Source organism: Podarcis gaigeae, assembly GCF_964106915.1.
Source record: "Podarcis gaigeae genome assembly, chromosome: 7".
Classification (NCBI taxonomy): Eukaryota; Metazoa; Chordata; class Lepidosauria; order Squamata; family Lacertidae; genus Podarcis; species Podarcis gaigeae.
Window position 1 is genome coordinate 88,255,271 of NC_139683.1, and position 21,457 is coordinate 88,276,727.

Consider the following 21,457-nt stretch of genomic DNA (forward strand, 5'->3'; position numbering starts at 1 on the left):
AGAAGGTTAAATCCACCTTGTCTTAGCCTCCAAGTTAAGCTGCAAAGGATGGTGCCCTGCTGATCTCACTAACGTGAGCAAGGAAGGATAATAACTAAACTATATATCCTCTCCTAGTGTCTAAATCCATTCCTACAAGATAATGTAAGCCTTGGGTTGAAAACACCCTGAACAAAAGCAGGGACTTACCGCTACTTTGAGATGCTTCAAAGAATTGTATGTTAAAAGCCACTGCAGACAGTGGACTTGCAAAAGTTTTACCACAAATCCAGTCTGAAAAACACAGGACAACATAGAAACACTGGCAATTTGACAGCAATATTTCTCTATGCTGCATGACAAGTGAGTGAAGAAAGGATGACAATTCCAGAGGTGAGAAAACATCTGTACATAAAAGGGGAACAGGGGAGTGCAAAGAAAGTGTAAACCGGGGGAAGTCTCTTTCCCCACCTCCTCCTCTGTACTTCTCTCACTTCTCAATGCTTAAGAAATAGACTATATATTTGTGAATAATTTACCAGTAACTGCAAGGCTGTTTTCGGTTGGAAACTAGTGAAAAGAATGTCTCCAGATACCTCTGGTAAGAAAGACTATGGACACTGTAAGTCAATACATTATATTCATCTATATCTATGACAACAATCACCAAGAGGGCAATCAGTTTACTGGGTGTGGAAATCGTGTGTTGATTACAGATAGATATATGGAACTCCAAAGTACAGCAGCAGGTATTACAAATGGAACAAGCCATATTTTACATGAACATGTAGTTTCTTTTTCACCCTGCCGGCTGTACAAAAGAAAGTCTATATGCAGTTGTCAACTTACATATCTCAGGCATCTCTCTAATATCCTTAGTGACACAATCTGTCTCCTCCTTCCCCAACCTGGTATATAATGCATTGAGATACTATTACTTGGACTGCAGGTATGGATGTGCACACCTGAGTCTTCTTTTGCAGCCACAGCTTGAATTCAAATTGCAGCTGCAAAGGAAAAATCAAGAGTGTGTGACCCTGATTTGTCTTTTCTAGCTTCAATTTGGCACTTTTTTAATTTGGTACTCCTCTTTCTCAGCACTCAGGCAACAGAAAAATGTACCAAAAAAAGCAATGGCTGGAAAGGAAGGATTGGAGCCATTCGTGGAGTGCACTGGAGTCTTGTGCTATGGCTTCACCACTCCAACACCTGCTATCATATGTCAGGTGATGCATTGGTAAGCGTCGTCCCCCCAAAAATCTACCTTACAGGCCAGATGGGGAGACCTTGGAGGCCTAATTAGGTGCACATGCTGTAGGTTACCCACTGCTGACTTGAATCGCATCAAAACATGGCAAAAAGTGGCTTAGGAAGGGATGCAGGTGACACACAAGCAGAAGGGAACAGGTTGAGGAAAGCTGGTTTAAGTGTCACATCCTATGGAGAGTTAGGTATCAACATAAGAATGCCTAAGCCTAATTAATAGATCTCTCATAGGGTATAGAATCTCAAGGTAGCACAGTATTGTCCAGATTCAGCTTCACTTTATTTTCTACTATCAAACTATTACCAACTCCCATCCCAGCACCTGTTCAGAATGTCCACTGTTTCATCTGAAATAGAAAGGGCCCAGATAATCCCTTCCTTCCACGAATTCTTGGAATTGGGCAGCTACCAGCTGCTTGAGCACTTGCCTAAGAAGGGGGTGGGGTGGGGGTGGGCCTAGGGTTCAACAGAAATTTAGAAAAATCACCTAAGTCCAAGGAGGACTTTTTGAAGAGGGTCCCCCAGCTGCCACCTTCGAAGATGCTAGGATCATGCTTCTCTCAAGGCACCGTTATCAAGTATAATGAATTCAGCTAATCATTCCAAATCATGTAGATGTTATTAAACATAACGGGCAAAAATTGAATATACAGGGCCTGCGCCACACTTTCCACAGCATACTTTCATCTGTACTGCCCATAATGTTGTCATCCAAGTTAGTAGGGGTCTGAGTGGTATTATCTGTGAAATGTTTCCCAAATGAGTTACAGTAGGCCACCAATGGCTCTGGAAATCCATCTTGGGGATGCAAATGAAAAAGGTCTCTAGTCACTGGATGACACTGCATGGACACAATGATAGCAGATAAGTAATTTTTCTTCATTGCTATCACTGCCACAAGGAGGCCCCAGTGCTCACCCTGAGCTTTTCTGCACCTTAGCTGTTGTCCCTCTTGTTTCATCACCTAAATTCCCCAATAAACAAGGGAGCCAATGGGCTTAAACCAGTAGGCCCGGAGGGAACATGCCAACTGCCTATCTCTGTACACCAGAAACCAACCAGGGCTTTGCCATGTCAGACGAAACTCCCTGGGGGCTGCCAGGAAACACCAGAGGCCTTTTCACAAGTAAGTAATCTCTATCACATTTGGCTCTCCACTTGCACACTGAGTGTTCAGACTAGAAGCATTGCTGTTCTCCAATGTCAGAGCAGATTGCATGCTGCTTTTTCTGTGGGAACCAAGTTTCTTCCAGTCTTTTAATTGGACTCCATTATCCATGTCTTGTGGCATGGGCTCATGGTACAGAGTGATCTGGATAGTACGTAGTTTTGGACCATAATGTACAGTCACAATTATTATAATCGCCAAGAGGACAAAAACAGCAACAATGATGGAGATCATGGTAAGGCCATCTCCTTTTCTTGTTACGACAGATCCCTGGGTGAAGTCAACAAAATCCTGGCCATCGTGTTGCCTCAGATGATTGTTTGCAACAGAAAAATTCATTGCAGAGCATTAGAAAGGAAGTGTATTCACCTGGGACAAAGAAAAACAGTCTTAAAATGCATTATAGCAGGTTGCTTCAGTTAACTGTACCTGACAGACGGGCCGCATGTTGTGCTGCTTTATTCCCTGTCACGTTTTGGTAAAACATCCAGCTGCTCATGTCTCAGAACAGCCTTTGTCAACCTGGCACCCTCCAGATGTTTTGGACTGTAACTCCATCCAGCCCAGCCAGTTGGTAAAGGCTGCAGCAGAAAGAGTTAAATACATTTCAGGAGCAGATTGAGCTTCTTTCCTTTTTCAACTTTCTGTTATGATTGCCATAACTTGTTAAACTCTGCCTTAAATCAAAGTCTTCGTAACTGATGGAAACAAGAATTGTATGATTCAGGGGACACTGTGACTAACAGTATGTGAGCTTCTAAGTTACATTTGGGCTACAGATCCAAGAAAACCCTTAACCATGACTTCTTTACAAAAGGGGATCAATTCTTGACAGCTGTATTCATCATACAGCAAACATCATCATCATCATAGCAGCAATAAGAAAGCCAAGGCAATAAAGCAGTTTAATATACAGGCACCAAGGATGGGATGACAGTCCAGAGCAACAAAAAGCCCCCCAGTTGACCACAAGCAAGTCCTCTTATCATAGGAACTATTCCCTTCACCCCTTTTTGTCTTGGCAAGTGGAGGTAGGGGGTGAATGTCATCAAAGAGAGAGGTTTGGCTCCAATACCTTCCACTGAAAACTTCTATAAAAGTAAGCGAGTCTCCCTTCTGTAAAATTTATCCATCCGTTCTGTAGTCTCGTTTATTTGATTTTTCAGCGTTTTAACATATTTATAGTAAAATGCTTACAAATCCTCCCCATACGAAATTCTCCCTTGATCTCAGGTTCCAAATAACCAGCTCTGCCACTGACATATAACCCTTTCTTTTTCCATGCAAATCACTGCGACCTTGCAAAGCTCCCATTAATGTGGTTGGAATCTTCATTAAGTAACTAGCCCTTCATGAAATATAGCCACCAGTTTGACAAGGAAAATCAACAGAGACACTTCCAAAATTTGTCCCCTCCCTCAGCTGTTTCCCTCCAGCCCACGGAGTTTCCAGTTCTGAATAATCTGGTCATATTTCCAAAGTGGTACCAATACATTAGAAATCCTCCATTGTTCTGTTTCTTATTACCAAATTTATACAAAGACAGGACTTATGCTGTTTGCCTCAGGTATGAATTTCATAAGTTCATCCACATCTCCCATCCTGGTTCTTATGTGCACATCCACATTAATGTGCAAACAAACCACTTTGACATGTTTTTACTTATGATTGCATGAAGGCTCTTTGTCTTTTTTTGGTAGCATTTTATCTGTGCATGTATACATACTGATAAGCTATTGCAAGCAATATCCATACTGTGTATGTGCAGCAATATGCACCGTCAAATCAAAACTGGTTTGTGCATCATTTTATCAGTGCACATACAAACATTGGCAATACGTAAAAAATGGACTGAAGGAGTGGAAAGCCATGGCAATCTATGAATAGTCTGATTCTGCAATATAAGACATTCTCCTAGTTAATCTGGAATTCAGAAAGAGTGCAACTTGAGACAGACGAAATCCACATTGAAGGAACAGACCCAGGAACATCTGCTCATCCAAACATGCAAAAGAGACTGGCTCCATCAGCAAGTGGGCAGGGCTGATTTCATTCAGCGAGTGAGAAAGGTTTTGTTAAACAAGGATATAACTGCAACTTCTGTTTGTGCTGCATGTTATTAACAACAGCATAGGCTGATCTCTACATCATGGCCCATATGGGACATCAACAGGTATCCTTCTGTGTGATGGGAAGCGGCAGAGTGCCTGCTGGACATCTGGTCCTCATTCACATCACAGCATGGTCTATCAAGCCCCATACTCACCGGCATTGAAAGGGGATGCCCTTTACCTGGAGTCCTGTAGAAGTGCCAACTCAGCCTGGTGCAACCGGCCCATCCCCAGTGCAGGTGTAAAGGTGACGGTCAGGACAAAGCCTTTTTGCCTCAACCTGCTCCTTCCTCTTAGTGGCAGAGAGAGGAATAGGGGTCAATCGGAACCTGGGAGGTAGTTATCTCAATCCCCAGCAAGTCAGGAACGCTATCAGCAACAGATGAGAAAGAGAGCATTGAGAGTTGAGCTGGACTGCAGTTAGCTAAACTGGGATGTCGCTTTGAAGCTACTGTAGACGTTCCTCTCTCAGAATCTGACACACAGTTGTTATATTTGCTTAGAGGAGTGCCTGTTTGCCTCCAGTCATTCTGCTTACGTGTTTGCAAATGAAGCAAATAGTATAAAGTCTATATTGTAAATTCCCCCTGTTTACTAGACCATGCTCATGCCAATCAACTTTCTGTGGTTCCAGCTTTCCTGAAATATATAGGGAAGATCTAACTGCCTGCAAATATGGCGACTGTATATTGCAATACAGAATTCTTCACTCTCTCCTGCTTTTAAAGGGGAACATACATGTAATTTTATGTATGTCTCAAATCATACTCCAATGACATATCTATACAGAAACTGCCAAGGTTGAAATCGGCTTTAATTTAAATCTAAAATAACCAGAATTTTATTCTGGAATGTAAATATCCTAAGGAAGTAGCTTGTAAATGAACCTGGGGTAGCACAGTAGAGCATGAGAGTCTTAATTTCAGGGTTGGGGTTTTGAACCCCACATTGAGCAAAAGATTCCTGCCCTGCAGGGGGTTTGACTAGATGGTCCCTTCCAAGCCTACAATTCTATGATTTTATGATTATCCAGCCATCCTTTTAGACCCCTTCCATGCTACACCCCTGCCTCATTCCTTACCTTCAGCTTGGCTTCCAAGGAGATACTGAGGGTTGCTAAATATAATGAATATTTTTATACATATGAGAAAGCTGAAGCTGAAAGAATATCTGCTTCTTTTCGGCTAACAGGCTTAATGATGAAGAGATTTGGCTGCATTTGCGATTGGCGGTGACTGGGAATTTGTCCTTCAATCAGAGTAAAACCTTAATCCAGAAACCTAAAGATTAAGCTTCCATCTGTGAGTTTACCATCTGTAAACTCAATAATGCTCTACTGCTCCCCGGTCCTGTATTTGGATGCACCCAGGGGACAAGGCTGTGCGTGGGGTGCTCCACGGGAGGGACTCTTGCCCACTGGTGCCCTGGCGAGCCCCGTGCTGCTTTCGGGATTGGTGCCGGCAGCTGTTGCGTCCTTCTCCCGGTGCCCTACAGGCAAGCGCCCTGCGCCCTGGCCCAGTGGCTGCCAGCAGCCCCCCCCCACTGGTTTTGTGGATTTTGACCGCCTTGCTATGGCCAATGCAATGCAGTGGGGCTGATACTAAACTCACACCACTGCCAAATTAGCTGGCAACAAGCACTTTGAACAGCAGCTGTTTTTCTGAAGATCAAGAAGCTAAAAATAATTCCTTCATGCAGTATTGCCCACTGGACTTGCATACCCTCCAACCCTTCTATTTTCTCTGATGAAAATAGGTATGTCCTATTCCATAATAATAATAATTTTACTATTTAAACCCCACCCATCTGACTGGGTTGCCCCAGCCACTCTGGGCGGCTTCCAACATTTATAAAAACATTAAACATAAAAAGCTTCCCTATACAGGGCTGCCTTCAGATGACTCGGGGGTCAGATAACTCCATATCCTCCAACATTTCTCTGATGAAAATAGGGATGTCCTGGGAGGAGCAGGACATTGCTGGATCAAATCAGAAACCTGTATGGCTTCTGTAAATCCAGGACTGCCCCAGGAAAGTAGATTGCACGGAGAAGGCAGCACTTTGTTGTGTAGCCTCTTTCTGAGTCATTGTGTCCATGAAGTCTTCAGAAAGAGACAGAGAACAGCAATTCTCTGCAAACCTGTGCCAAAGTTTTGCCTTTTTTGGCAGTGTTTTGCAGTGAAAAGCCTGCATTTTGCGGGACCCCACAAGCTTGGTAATTTATACATCAAACATGGGGTTCATACTTAGCATTAACTATGAACCCCAAAATTTGGGATCCCTTTCAGACTGGTGCAGTTTTTTTGCAGTGACAACCCTGTGTTTTGCAGTACTACACAAACTTGGTAATTTATACATCAAACATGGGGTTCATACTTAGCATTAACTACAAAACCCAAAATTTGGAACCCCCTCTAAACTGATGTCAAACCTTTGCCATTGTTTTGTAGCGTTTTGCAGTGAAAACCCCACATTTTGCAGCACTCTACAAACTGAGCAGTTGCTACAAGCCCAGTGTTATCCGATTCACTCCAAACTGGTGCCTGACTGAAATGCAGACTGGTGTACAAACACATTCTTGGTAAAAAAGAAAAACTCCATTTTTTATTGTATGATAAGTTTAAAGCACACATATGTTGAAGATGCCCCAAGGGCCCTCCATGTTAGTCCCTTTGGGAAAGAGAACTTGCAAATTAATACTTTCAAATATGTCTGGTAAATTCAAATTCTTGGTAATGGCTCCCCTCTCCATTTTATTTTATAATTCAAATCCTACAGGTGACCTTCCATGAGCAGCTTTCTTGATTTCTAGTTCCACAGTCACCAAAATATTTCCTGAAGGTATTCAGGAACTACACTGAATTCCTCTTTAGTTGGGTGGGAGAGCTGGGGGGGGGGGATCACAGATAGCACATGGGCAGACAAGTCTAAAAAGCGCATGACACAAATTTGCCCAGCCTTCTAGTGGTTACGGTGGCTCACTTACCAGAAGTAATGTATTTAACATTAATTCTGGAAGTGTACACTCAATTCTGACCAATTTTAGCCTCCTAAAGCAAAATATACATCAGGATTACCCCCCCCCCAAAAAAACCCCATAGTATCATAGAACTGAAGACTTGGAGGGGACCCCAAAGGTCATATAGTGCACCCCACTGCAAATACGGCCATAAAACCTTCATCCCCAGGCAGGTGTGGGGGATTCCCTGGTCTTGAATGGAATAACTGTGTGCCTGAAGGACCAGGTGCACAGCTTGGGAGACATTTTGGATTTACAGCTGTCCAAGGAAGCACAGGTTAATTCTGTGTCCAGGGCAGCTATCTACCAGCTCCATCTGGTACACCGGCTGAGCTCCTCACTGCCTGCGCTCTGTCTCGCCAGAGCGGTACATGCCCTGGTTATCTCCTGCTTGGACTTTTGCAATGCACTCTATGTGAGGCTGCCTTTGAAGGTGACTCCGAAACTACAACTAAATCCAGAATGCGGCAGCTAGACTGGTGACTGAGAGCAGCCACCAGCACCACATAACACTTGTCCTAAAGGATCTACATTGGCTCACAGTATGTTTCTGAGCACAATTCAAAGTGTTGGTGCAGCCCTGGCCAGGAAGTTTCTGATGTTTGATGTTTTATTATGTTTTTATACTGTATGTGCTGGAAGCCGCCTAGAGTACAATTTTCCATATATTGTTTACACAGTATATTTGTTACTGTGGCTGATACTTCTTGCACATGATTATATATAACACTCAGACCCAGATGAGACAATTTATCTATATATTTTTTCTTGAGTGACAGTGTGAATCATGAGACCTATATACAGTGCGAAGGGTGTTTCTCTGAAACATGAAGTACACTCTGAGCATTTTCTTTTCTTTCACGTTTGATGCTGTTAGATTGAAATTGGGGGATGAAGGTTTTATGGTCATATTTGTAGTGGGGTGGACTGGATGACCTTTGGGTATCCCTCCCGAGTCTTCAATTCTATGATTCTATGGGGTTTTTTTTGGGGGGGGGGGTTAATCCCGATGTATATTTTGCTTTAGGAGGCTTAGTTTGGCCAGAATCGAGTATACACTTCCAGAGTTAATGCTAAATACTGGTGAATGAGCCACCAAAGTTGCTAGGGCCATGAAAATTTGTGTCCTGGGCTTCATAAACTTGTCTACCCATGTACTGAAACCAAAGTGGCACATTGGTTGCCAGATGTGAAATATGTTGGCATTATTTTCAGCTCTCCCACCCCAATATTTAACTCTGTAAAGATTACAATATTTCAGTATTGCTGCCTTTAAAATTTGAGTAACTCCTGAATGGATGCCATTAAGCTATTTATCTCTCAGACAATTTGACAAAGGATCACCAACCTTAGCCATAATTCAATAGGAGCATATTCTTACAACCCCAAATTTGTAATACGGGAGAGGGGAGAATTAGGGAAGGAACTCTGTTAATGAAAGCACAAAACTACTGCATTGCTATCTTTCCAAAGACTCAATTTTACAACACATTACAATTTATAAATTGTGTTTTAATCTTACAAGCTTTAAAAGATGAAATCTGTGCACATAAAGCTCACACATTCCCCAGACTGTTCTGTTTTCATTCACTCATCACACATTATGCTTCTGCCATTACTAAGGAATCACTCAATTTGTGGGGTGCTGCAAAATGAAGGGGTTTTGCTGCAAAACTGTTGCCACACCTTGGCACTGCTTTAGAGTGAATCACACAACGTTTTTTTTAAAAAAACAAGTTTTTATTAGTTTTTCAATATTCCCCCAATAATAGCCAAATTATAACACTATCAATTCATTCCCAATTACCGGTAATACAATTATTCAAATACCAATCAACTTCCAATTAATACATTTTAATTAAAGTGCCTCCCCGCATGGTGGATTGGATGGATTTCCGATCTTATATCACTGCATTCCATAATCTTATTAATTTCAGTTATAATAACAATCCCTTAATCAATGGCTGCATAATTAATGATTTCCATTTGTGTTGTTATATAAATTTAGAAAACTTCAAGAGAGGAACTCAAACCACAGTGGAACCTTGGGTTGTGGACGTAATCCATGATGGAGGCATGTCCACAACCCGCAGCATTCATATCCTGAAGTGGCGCGTCTGCACAGGCGCGATTTGGCGCTTCTGCATATGCGCGAGCGGCGAAACCCGTCAGTAACCTGTCTCCGGTACTTCCAGGTTTCCCGCAGTCCGCAAGCCGAAAACATGTAAAAGCGCCTGTAACATGTGGTATGACTGTACTATCTTTGTTCTGTCCAGCGCATGAAAACTGTTATGCCCATGGAGATTCCTTCCGACCATAAATGGTGTTCTTTCTTTCACTTCCCAGTGGATGTCATCTCCCATTGTGACTTGGGGCGGAAGTGAATCTTGAAGTTTCTCGAAGGTCTTATCTCTCCATCCTGAATCACACAATGTTGGGTTCTAGAGTAATAGCAATGACCCCCGGTTTGAATATAGTAATTGCTCTGCTGGTGGGGTGCTGCAAAATGCAGGGGTTTTGCTGCGAAAGAACTGCAAAACTTTGTCACAGGTTTGGAGGAGATTCCAAATTATGGGGTTCATAGTTCAGTTGCCTCAAATGGAGAGTTTTGAGGACTGCACAGGGAGAGACAGCAAACACTCTGAACAGAATTATTATATTCCAAAAGCACCAGACTGCTAAACTCTGCACGCAGGCCAATAGTCCTTCTTTCAAAACAGAGATCAGCAGTAAGGTTAAATATTCCTGTGTACTTATTTTCATTCATTTTCATTCCCCACAAATTTCTCGTAAGCGTAGAGACTCCTCACAACAACAATACTGAAATTTCTTTTGTGGCTGGTAAATTCTGTTTCATTTCCTTTGGAACTATAATGGGCAAGAGAAGTATTCCACAGCGTCAATCCCCTTGTTGACTCAGTCTGCTTCCTTCTATTCTTTAACAGGAAGCTCTTGGACAATCAGCACATGCAGACAAACTTCTCTCCTGGTTGTTTTTTGTTCTCCCAGACTGCAGAATGGACAGAGCTGCAGGTTTCTGAGGAGTGGAAGACATAATGATAGCTTTACATTTTTTGATGTTTTTCTGGTTATGTGACTCTGTTCTTCTTCAAGGTAAGATACTTCATTGCCCAGTTCTATGCAAGTCTGAGGGGAAAGTTCCAATGGGGTTTATGATTGACACCTTGATCCTGTTCAAATGGAGGGCAATGGTGAGTTTGTGTTTTGAATGGGTAAATTTCAGTCCTTGGCATCTACAGTTAAAATCTCAGGCTGCAGGGCCGCAAAAGATTTCTCTCTGCCTGAAACTCTGGGGAGCTGCTTTCAGTCAGCGTACACAATGCTGAGTAAGATGAATCTGTGTTCTAATTCAATATAACACAGATTTATCAATTCATCAAGGAGCAAAGTAAAGCAGTTCTCACTCAGTATTCATGCAAATCTAGTTCCTTTGGCTAAAAGAGGTGCAGATCTTTTAACAAATCTGGCTCTAAAAAACTGCATTCCTGTTGTGCAATACATATATTTCAGAGTTTAAGGATTACAGATTGACTAGGGCCTTTAATACACAATTTCTGTAACAGAGGTGTGGCTGTTTCACCAAAAGGACAATGGTGCCTGTTTTGTTGAAGAAAAGCTGATGGAACTGCTAATTAAAACAAAAGCTGAATGAATATATGATGTGGAAAACAACATAATTCTTCATCATTTTTGGGGGGTTAAATTATACTGAGTGTATGCAGGATGCACTGATGGATAAAGCGAGGATGTGCTGATGACTAAAATACAGAGGGAATTCCATGTCATTCTCTTCCAGTTGTTCCAGCTATGCAAGGAGTATGGTTTGCCAGATTTAAAGATCCCTGCTCTCCTGCCCACATGCGCTGTTCTGGGGGTTCTCCCAAGCCCCCAGAGCCAGTCTGAGCGCAGGGGCACAGAGAAGAGGAGGCAGGGAAAAGCCTCATTGTATAAGTAGAAAGTCCTTGTGGAGGGCCTACACTGTCAGAGAGCAGATGCAATGGGCAGGATTCAACAAATGAGACCCATCAGTGGAAGCCCTGCAGAAAGGCTTCCACTTGCGCAAAGCGGCTCCTGTGTGCCCCCCCTCCCCGCCCCATGGGTGCTGCAGGGACCAGAACCTAATCCCTAACCCTGGATTATTATTAACATGCTCTGATTAGTATAGAGGGAACTTTGAGGGCCTGTTTTGGCCAATTAATGCCAGTATGTAGACTTGAAGGAGATCAGTACATGTGAATAGAGATGTTGAGCTTTCTGTTGAGGAGCAAGACATTAGGACAGATTTTACTGAACTGAATTCAGATATTTAAGATATTTAGCTAATGTGTGTGGGGGGAGGGAAAATAGGCATTAGCAACAAATGGGTCACTTGGAGGTAAAATTGGCCATATAGCCTTTGTTTTGGATGTCAGATAATGTAGCAAAACCAACATGTCCCCACAAAAGATATATATCCTAACTGCTCTCCTATTTTCCGATTTGCCTGTAGAGTCTGTGCCCAAGAAAAATGGAAGCTTCATCCAGCCATCCTCAGCAGGTAGAGCCTCTACAATTACCCTGCTATTCAAAGGCTTTACCTTTTCAATGAGTTCCAGTAAAGCGATGAGGGAACCCTTTGTGTGATCCTGATGGAGGGCAAGGGCAAAATATCCGTGATGGCTCTTTATCCTCCCTTTCATCTCCAACACCTGTACTAGGATTACTTACAGTGGGCAGGTCCTTGGGTAGGAAAATGCCAGACTATCACTTCTCATTTCAACATGCTACTATTATGCATTATAAACAAGTAGATCTCAGCATCCTGTGGTAATGAATGTTCTTATATTACAAAACTGATTGTTGCTTGATTTAGGTGAGAAAGGGAATGTAAACCTATTTTTGCTAGGTCAGATGCAGTCCCTTTGTTCCATACAGCTAAATTCATAGTGGCCAAAAAGGTATTTTTGATGGTCAGTGGATTTTATGCCTTGTCTTGTTCTTGTTCTGCATTGCCATTTCCTTTCTCAGAGAAGAGAGCGGTTTTTCCCTAACCCTGACTGGTTTTTGGATATTTTACTGTGCATATTTATGCAGAACAGATGTAAGGGTACTGAGACAGGAAAGAAGTTGGCGTGAGCACACTGACTGTGCCCTGGGCCTCCTTTGTCCTCCATATACTAGGGGTAGCCATGCTCGTTTGGCAGCTGAGGCAAAGGAAGCTGATGCTGGACAGCAAGGAAGCTGGTGAGGAGAAGCCTGGCTGTGCTGAGGCCAGTTGGGTCCTCCCTCTCCAGCCAGCCACCCGCAGCACTGGAGTCCATTCATCCCATTTCATTGTTTATAGCCAATGGCCATTACAGTATAAACCACAAAACATGCTATCCAATCAAAAAGGCCGTTAATCTATAAATTTTTAAGAAATCTATCATTGTCTAATCTTTTTTAAAAAAAACAACTTGGGAATGCAATGCTGTTTTGAGTCAGGAAAAAAACGTCAGTCACAAAGGTAATAGTAGATGCAGGGTCTTACCCCAATCCTTTGCCTCTTCATTTGAATCCGCTTCTCAATGTCTCTATACCTTCCTATTTCTTAGTTTCCACAGGTATATATAACGGGGCCACCTCTCCCACGAAAGGTCTCCTGTATGTAAATACAGATTTTCTCACTATCCCTTCCCCTACAGAAGAAAAATCAGCAGCACTAACAGTGGCAGCAACTGGTGAGTAAAGACATTAAGATGAGGTGTCACAATTTTGGACAGAAAGTAATAAGACAGATGTGTTTAAAGGGTGCCAGCATTAAATATTTTTCCAAGTATTTTAAAAATATTCATATCTTACGGAAATCAGTATTCTGATTATACCTCCACACTCTTGCCCCCAAAGAACACCTTATCAGTAGTAGTTTGTAGACCTTAGCAAAAAAGAAGTCAGGATTCACGAAGCAGCATTCAACTACAAAATTGCAATAGCACAACACGACATCCTTCTTGCCCCACACATGCCCTGCACTGTCCCAAAAATGTCTCCAGAGGCAGGGGTGTAGTGTGGGGAGGGCCGGGGGGGGGGTCATTGTTCAGGGCACATGGTTTTCAGGGGGTGTGAGTCAGGGCCCCCCCACAGGGATTCCTGCCCTGCCTGCTGCCGGAGGTCTCTGGCTCCCAGAGCCCAGTCTTGCCACTGCGCCCCCGGCCCCCTCACCAAGGGCTCCCCCCACACGGGTGGGCAAGCAGCGCATTGCATCCCCACACCTGCTTGGCGGTGGAGCAGCAGGTTTTGTTCACCCTCTGCACCTGGTGCGCCTGGTGCGCACCCACCCACCGGGCGCTAATAAAGGATGCAGTGCTGCTGTCCAGAAGGATGGGGAAACACTGTTTTGCATAGAACCCATAGTATTTGTTAATTTTAATTTTGTCAGATTCATTCTCAAATGTACTTAGAGTGCCTGTATTGCCTAATTTAACTTCCTGCAAAGTGTCCCAAGAATGTATGAGCTCCTATGATCACTTACCTGGGAGTAAAGAACATAGGCATATCTAGAATAAAATTACAAATTATCTGGAGGAAGGACAGAACACAAATAGAGGAGTTGAGTACAAATGGTTGACTGCCACTTTTTTGTTCTACCCATTCTGAAAGGACCTCAGAAACAGTGTGGGTGAGGTGTGGTTGCATTAGCTGAGAACACCTTATACATTAGGTGCCCCACAAACTATTCTCTGGGTACACTGTCTCAAAGGTACATCAAGTCTTTTCAGTTATTCCATTCCACATATACACTTAAAACATGGAGATAGTGCCTGATGTGGTGAACCCTGCTGGCCCCATCCCTGATGTGCACGTTTTCAAGGGAGCCTGTTTGCAAACAAATGTGCATATGCAGGCTGCCCACTCAGCTAGGAAAGTACTGGGTTTACAGATTGCAGAGAGCATGTGTGAATAGGCTGTCCTTTATAAATGTCACATTGAATGCACGGAAATTGGTGGACAGGGCTGACAGAGCAATCACTCATGAAGACACAAGACCATCCAAATCTCTGCCACATCACCACTTTGCACAATGCTGCTGTGCTGTCCAGTACCGGTAACTCTTCCTGAAAGAACATGTACCATCCTATTGCCACAATGCTGGCACTTGGCAGTAGTAAAGAATTTGTCTCTGCAGTGCACTGGTACGTTCCAGCTGTTACAGGGCTGCCAGTGAAATTTCTTCTGGGGCATTTGTTAATAGGCTTAAGAGAATTTCTGGTTATTCAATAACTCCATTTGATGTTCAGATACAGCAGATAAAAAAAATATGCAGACTCTACATTTTTGAAACATTATGACTTCCTGCTCTTGTCTCTGCTCCCACCTGGATTTACAGAAATTTATACCCCCCTAGACACTAGACAATCACATCAATTGTTGTATTGGGATGCTCGTTGGCTGTCCTTAATTGTGCTCCCGCCCATTTTTAATTACTTTGGCAAGTTTGGGTTTTAAGTAGTGATTGGCAGCACTGTCAACCCTATTTGTTGTCACTGATTCTAACAGATGTTGAATGGAAAACTACCAATGGCTGCCATTATGGGTCTTGTTTTCCTCGTTATCCAGGTGTTATCAGCTTCATTGCCATTCTGGTGGTGATTGTAATTATCCTGGTCTGTGTGGTCAGCCTAAGATTCAGGTGTCATCACTGCAAAAATGTGGAAGGTATTAAACAGTGTGTGTCATTGTTTTAATAGCCCTGAAGTGGTTATATTGTACCTGAGTCTCCATTTTATCCACTTAATATCCACCTTGCAATTGTCTGCCATGGACTTGGTTCACTATCCACATTTCTTGACTTTGATTCTCTGTTTAGCTCTTGTCCTGTGTTCTTTCTTGGGTAAAATGCTTCTTGTCCAACCCTTCTTCTTACAAACATTTTGCTCAAGATAATTCCATAATTCCCCACTTTCCGGTTTGCAGGCCGGTTGTAATTTATAGTCTCAAGCTTCCTGGGTTTTTTCCTTCCTTTCTTCACTTTTAACCTTCTTCACTTCTCAGGCTCTTGATGATGCCACTTGAACACTCTTCCTTATTCACTGCCTTCACTCAATTTCCTTCAGCTTCTATACTTTATTTATGTCCCACCTTATTGCCAAGGAGCTCAAGAGACATTGTGCCTCACAACACCCCTTTGAGGTAGGTTAGGCTGAGAGACTGTGACTAGCCCAATGAGCTTCATGGCTGAATGGGGATTTGAACCCAGGTCTCCCGGGCCCTGGTCCAACACTCTAACGGCTACACTGCACTGGCTCTGCATCCATGTCGTGAAAAAGCCAAGGTGTAAGCTTGCTCCACAGTTGATTCAAGTTCATGTTTGGTCCTACCTTATTATGTCCTGCCTCACTAAACATATTTGTTTTTTAATGTGCTCTCTTTCCCATACCCCAAATGTGTGAACATTTCTTCTTGATTAACTTGTATTCTATCCACTTTCTTCTCATTCTTCTGACAGAACTTCTTCACATTTCTGATTTTAAACCCAGTTCAACTTCTAATCATTTCTAATCTATATGCTCATCTTTCAGCTTGACCACCTACTTGTTTTACTGATATAATTCCTTCTCATCTGTTATTCCATGTGTCATATTTTAACTTACCCTTGTCCTCTGGAACTTTACAATTCCAGCTAGCACCAACAGGAGCAAATAGCAGCTTTGGAGGAGCAGTTTACATCATGACTGCTGCAGGGGAGGAAAAGGTTAAATACTCCTCCTTTCCTGCCCGCTGTGATCCTTATCATTGATGCACACACCAGTGACTGCTATTTGCATTTTTTTTAACGTGCACATTAATTGCAAAAATAAGCATGTTAAAACATCTAGCTGGGTCCTCTGGACATTCTTTCTGCCTCTTCCAAGATATGCTTTTATTTTAATGATAAATGAGGACTAAATTAAAGGCAGTATATTATTGGTACAAATCTTTTAGTGCGTATTATTAATGGATTTTTCTCTTTGTAGATAAACAAAAACCTCAACATCCGATTGTATCTTACAGGTAAAAAAATACGTTTTAGATTTTTTCTTCTTACTAGTTGCTGTCAAGCTGCAGCTAGTTTTGTTTTTCAGCTACTAACTTTCAGAGTGGCTGTGATCCTTGTTGACTAAATCAGGTTGGTCAAAACCTTTATGTGAGTTGTAATACAACTTTGGGTTTTAATCGATGAAAAGGGACATGGTCAACAGTGGACAGCTACAGCCAAAGTACTGCATGTCTGGGGCCCTGCTGTCCTGGAGGCTCTAGTTATTGCTTAACCCTTAGGAATGTGTGGCTGCAGAGAGGGACGGCAAAGAATAACAATCAGAAACAATCCAAAACACAGGAACAGTTCAGAGTGCCACAGCAAGAGTAAAGTTACACATCAGATTAAACAACACATCAGATTAAACAACAGCTAGTGTGGTGTAGTGGTTAAGAGCGGTAGACTCGTAATCTGGTGAACCAGGTTCGCTTCCCGCTCCTCCACCTGCAGCTGCTGGGTGACCTTGGGCTAGTCACACTTCTCTGAAGTCTCTCAGCCCCACTCACCTCACAGAGTGTTTGTTGTGGGGGAAGAAGGGAAAGGAGAATGTTAGCCGCTTTGAGACTCCTTTGGGTAGTGATAAAGTGGGATATCAAATCCAAACCCTATCATCACACATTTACACAAGTGTCACTAGGTTCGATCAGACTGACTCTTTAGTGAAGGTATTTAGAACTGCAGCCTTATTATTTATGCAGTGGTTTTCAAAGCATAATCTCAGCAATAATTACAACACTGTCGTAAGGGTATGCAGGTATCACTCCTATGCTACTTAACTTTGATGTAACTCACAAAAGCTTGCCTAGAACGACTGTATGGAGTTTATGGCTGAGCCAAATGTTTAGGTACATTCATAGGATACGGAGGGATAAAGTGATCTGGTCTGGGGTGATGGCAACTAGTGTAGTTGCCCAGGGCATCCACCAACATGGCAATGCTTCTCAAATAGTCACTATAATTTCATTTAGAGATGACTTTATAGTCATGTGCTTTGAAGACAGAGAAAATGCTTGCTTCATTGTTCCCTATTGCCCTCAGCTATTGATTATTATGACACTAAAGTAATGGAGCAATGTTTAATTATATGGTAGCACAGTTGCACCTCAGAAGTCAAACGCTTTGGCTCCCGAACGCCACAAACCCGGAAGTGAGTGTTCCGGCTTGCTAATGTTCTTTGGAAGCCGAACGTCCGACACGACTTCTGATTGGCCGTGCCTTGGTTTCTGAATGTTTTGGAAGTTGAACGGACTTCCAAATGGATTCCATTCAACTTCTGAAGCACGACTGTACTGTAAAATCACATTTCTTATTAAGCGAGTGTGGGGATTGAGGAAGAAGGGACTTGTACAATCAAAGTTTGATGATCTACCTTCCTAGCAGCAGAGAAACATCACACACAGCAATGAGTCTGCCTGGCTGTTTGGTTAAGTAAAAGAGAGATGGTAAGAAATGATACTAACACCAATAAAAGCACATCCTGCATAAACATTACAATATGTCCTACTACATTAAAATATTTCTAAATCCAAAGCAATAGATTTCAGATTTAGATGAAGCTTCTTAAGTTGAAACTCCATAAATGGACAGAAGGATTAAAGTCTTTAGAACATTTACTGAGCAAAACATGCTGTGGCTTTTGTTCATAGCATTGGCAGAATGAAAGTAAAGAACAAGCTACACATCAGTGCTTCCTAATCCACTGAGATGTCTAGCTCTTCAGTGTCAGTCACCTGCAAGGAAAAACACATTTTCTCATGAGGTAGCCAGATAAAGTAACACTGGATGCATCCTCTATTTTTGGGCAGCTGCTCCGATGCTGAAGCTGCAGTTGGCAAGAAAAATGTCATGCTGGTCTCCATGAAAGACTTAAACATAAGCAACAGCCAAGGTAAGGTGTAAGGGTTGGGGAAACCCAAAGGTTTTCTATTTGATAAGCAAGTCTTAGTGGGAGTGACTAATTAGAACCCCATATTTATAAAAGCAAAAAAGTATTGTGACTATTCCCCAGGGATAAAACACAATTATCTCCTGTGACTCTTTTAGATTATTTTGGGGATTATACTTTATCATGATAACTGACTTAAAAAATAATTATAGCAAGGCATTAGATTCCTATTAAACCTGTCCTAAGACTTCTGCTCATATGGCCACACAAGTGCGTGCCTTGAACCTTGTAGCTTATGTTTAATTCTAGCAAGCTATTTATCATTTGTATAGTACCTAGAATTTACTAAGCATTGTACACATTAAATGAAGACAATACCTGTGCTGTTTAGAAATTTATAATGTAAAAGACGTGATGCAAAAGACTTAACTCCCTGTGAGTTCAGATTCAAGAAGATATTGCTGTGGATTATACATGATGCCCTTTAGACAATTGTCCCATGCAGACAGCAGAAGGATTGTACTTTAGATAAAGTTGTTTTTTGGGGGAGAGAGGGGTAATTACTTTGTTTAAACACTGATCTAGGCACAGAACCCAAAGAGTAAGGTTTATTTTACATTCTGTACCTAGAGCTCTGAGGCCTTCTAATTTTGCCATGTTGGTTTTTCCAGGTGCTGCAAAATGTATTACACATGAAAATTGAAGAAACATTTTTAAAATGTGTAACTTTATTTTTAATCAATGTGGCGGAATGCTGTAAGGTATTTGTTATTCTCTTTGGGATATAAACACATGAAACTGCTTTGTAAATCAGACCAATGATTAATCTAACCTAATATTGTATACTCTTGACTTATGGTGACTCTCCAACGTATCTGATCCTTTAAATGCAAATACTGGATATTTTACCTGGAACTGTTGTCTCTTAAATGCAAAACATGCACTGTACTATTGAGGTATGGTCCTTCCCAGCTGTGGTTTTCAACTGGCCAAGAAACCTCTATTTTTTTTTGAAAAGTACTTATATTGATTGGGGGGGGGGAATAACCAGTCACTTTTGCTTTACTCTAAGCTCATTTCATTGTGGCCGTTGTTAATTTGGCATATTTTAATTTCAATGGAGCACACAAAATATATTTCTCAGGAGAAGGAAGGAGGGTGCAGACAGCCACATTTTAATGCACAAGCAACTTCTCATTTGCTTACCTGTGCTGGAAGCCTTGTCCTTGCATCCCCAAGCAGAGAAATGAGCTTGGAGTTCCTGGCAGATGCTTGTGTTTGAAATCCTGGGCAGAGAATCTGAAAGGGGAATCTGAAAAGATAAACATCACCTATCTGCCCTTTATTATTTGTAATTATCTTGGTTGTTGAGTTGCCTTTTTATGCAGAGCTCCCCTTCATCAAAGTCCCCTCTTGACTATTCTTGAATTGGTGGCCAAGTGATGTCTTAATGTCTGAGAGCAAAGTTCCCTGGCTAGGTTTTTTATATTCCTGGTCATGCATTTCTAACAGTTGCAAAGAATCCTGTCTTCAAATGCAGCTGGAGAAGGGTTTGGTGGGAGGGGGATCTTCATTAACTTTCTTCACACCATAGTTGTGGGCAGGACCAACCTTCTGAGTGAGCATAACATCCTGTCTAGCTTTCTTTCCTCCACTGTGCTAGAAGGCTTATATTAGATGTAGAAATATACTGCTCCACCAGCAGAGTGCTGTGCTCAACCAGCACACAGAGATGTGACAATTATAGCAGGTATGAGATGGGTTCACACTGTTTCAAGGATTATAAATTAATTCAGGTATTATACCAATTACATTATTTGCTTCTGAATTGCTGCCTCTGTGCAGTTCAACAACCTAATCATAACAGCTAACATTTTTCACAGCTGTTATTTGTTAGCAATTTTGCACAATGTTTTCCCCAGGGTAGCTGTCCAAACACATAAAAACAAAAACTACATGAACCCTCCCTCATCTATAACACACCAACTTCCCACCCCCATCTACCACGGCAGCAATGAAACACAAAACAGAGCATGAGTCTTTTGTGATTACTAATGTATTCCATCTTTCAACAAGAAAGGCATGATCTTAATATTATTTAACAATATGTTAAAAAATCAGCCAATAGGCTTCAGCGTTAATACAGTTATACAGTTTTACTGATTTGATATGCAAGTACTCATTTGCTAAACTTCCTCTTGCAAGTATTTTTACACAAGCTGGCTACAAATTGGGAATCAAAACACAAATTGCTTAACTTGTACATTCTCAACAGTAGATTGTGAAAAACAAAAGTAAATGCTTGTCCCAAAAGAGGAATTTTCTCTATGACAATTTCTTTAAAGAAGTCTATAAGGAAAGAGCAAAACTAGTTGGATTCATTGCTCTGTTTAAAGGACAAGTCATAGCAAAATGGGAAAAGCCAAGGTATCTCCAGAAACTGGAAACATGCTGTTGTTCCAATTCCAGCAACTGCAGACTATAGTCAGATAAGTCTCATTCACAGACTTCAATCACAGAAACTAACATATGTAGTTAGAAAGCAGCAATTCTGCAGCCTTCTAGCATAATCAGGGGAAAGGCTAGATGACCAGTGAAGATCCACACAGCACTGCTAATGAAGGTATTTGTCTCAAGGCCACAGCAGTTCTCAGCACAGGGAGTGCAGTTAGTAATTAGATCCCACAACATTCATATCCATGTTGTGTCCTTTAGTGGACAGCAAAGGTAGCTTTCTTCAAACTAAAGTTGGACCAATTGATGGAAAGTCTTTGCCTTGTCTGTCTGGCAGAATCCAAGCAGAATCTGTAAAGAAAATATGTGTAAAGGAAATCTAATGCACACCAAGGAAGTATATATCATCATGTCTATATTACAATTTCCTTTGATAATTATTAGATTTCTAGTTATATAAAATGTACCTTGTTAATACTTGAGCAGAGTTGCTTAAACTTCAGCTAAAAGAGAGTGCATT

The 21,457-nt window shown here is 41.8% G+C and overlaps 2 protein-coding genes across 12 annotated transcripts in view; one reads left to right on the top strand and one right to left on the bottom strand.

Moving 5' to 3' along the window:
- Positions 1 to 10,521: 10,521 nt before the first annotated feature.
- ECSCR (endothelial cell surface expressed chemotaxis and apoptosis regulator) lies at positions 10,522 to 19,293 on the top strand. 2 transcript variants are annotated; one of them, XM_083748715.1, is made up of 7 exons: positions 10,522 to 10,657; positions 12,054 to 12,101; positions 13,138 to 13,263; positions 15,140 to 15,238; positions 16,537 to 16,573; positions 18,404 to 18,486; positions 19,155 to 19,293. In XM_083748715.1, the coding sequence occupies exons 1-7, from the start codon at positions 10,600 to 10,602 to the stop codon at positions 19,184 to 19,186; spliced, it is 483 nt and encodes a 160-aa protein (XP_083604841.1). In that variant the 5' UTR covers positions 10,522 to 10,599; the 3' UTR covers positions 19,187 to 19,293. The 2 variants fall into 2 exon arrangements, with proteins under 2 accessions (XP_083604841.1, XP_083604842.1); XM_083748716.1 differs by lacking the exon at positions 15,140 to 15,238.
- Positions 19,294 to 20,521: 1,228 nt separating this feature from the next.
- Positions 20,522 to 21,457, bottom strand: part of FAM193A (family with sequence similarity 193 member A) — a 60,958-nt gene continuing 60,022 nt past the window's right edge. For all 10 annotated transcript variants that reach the window (XM_083748575.1, XM_083748579.1, XM_083748583.1 and 7 more), the window contains one exon: positions 20,522 to 21,288. In XM_083748575.1, coding sequence (XP_083604701.1) covers positions 21,221 to 21,288 — 68 coding nt within the window. In that variant the 3' untranslated portion in view covers positions 20,522 to 21,220. The remainder of the gene's footprint in view (positions 21,289 to 21,457) is intronic.

Excerpts from the sequence above, each read along its gene's own strand:
- ECSCR (XM_083748715.1), top strand. The coding sequence starts at position 10,600 with ATGATAGCTTTACATTTTTTGATGTTTTTCTGGTTATGTGACTCTGTT. Across the intron at positions 16,574-18,403 it reads CATCCGATTGTATCTTACAG|CTGCTCCGATGCTGAAGCTG; the intron begins GTAAAAAAATAC and ends ATTTTTGGGCAG. Across the intron at positions 18,487-19,154 it reads AAACATAAGCAACAGCCAAG|GTGCTGCAAAATGTATTACA; the intron begins GTAAGGTGTAAG and ends TGGTTTTTCCAG.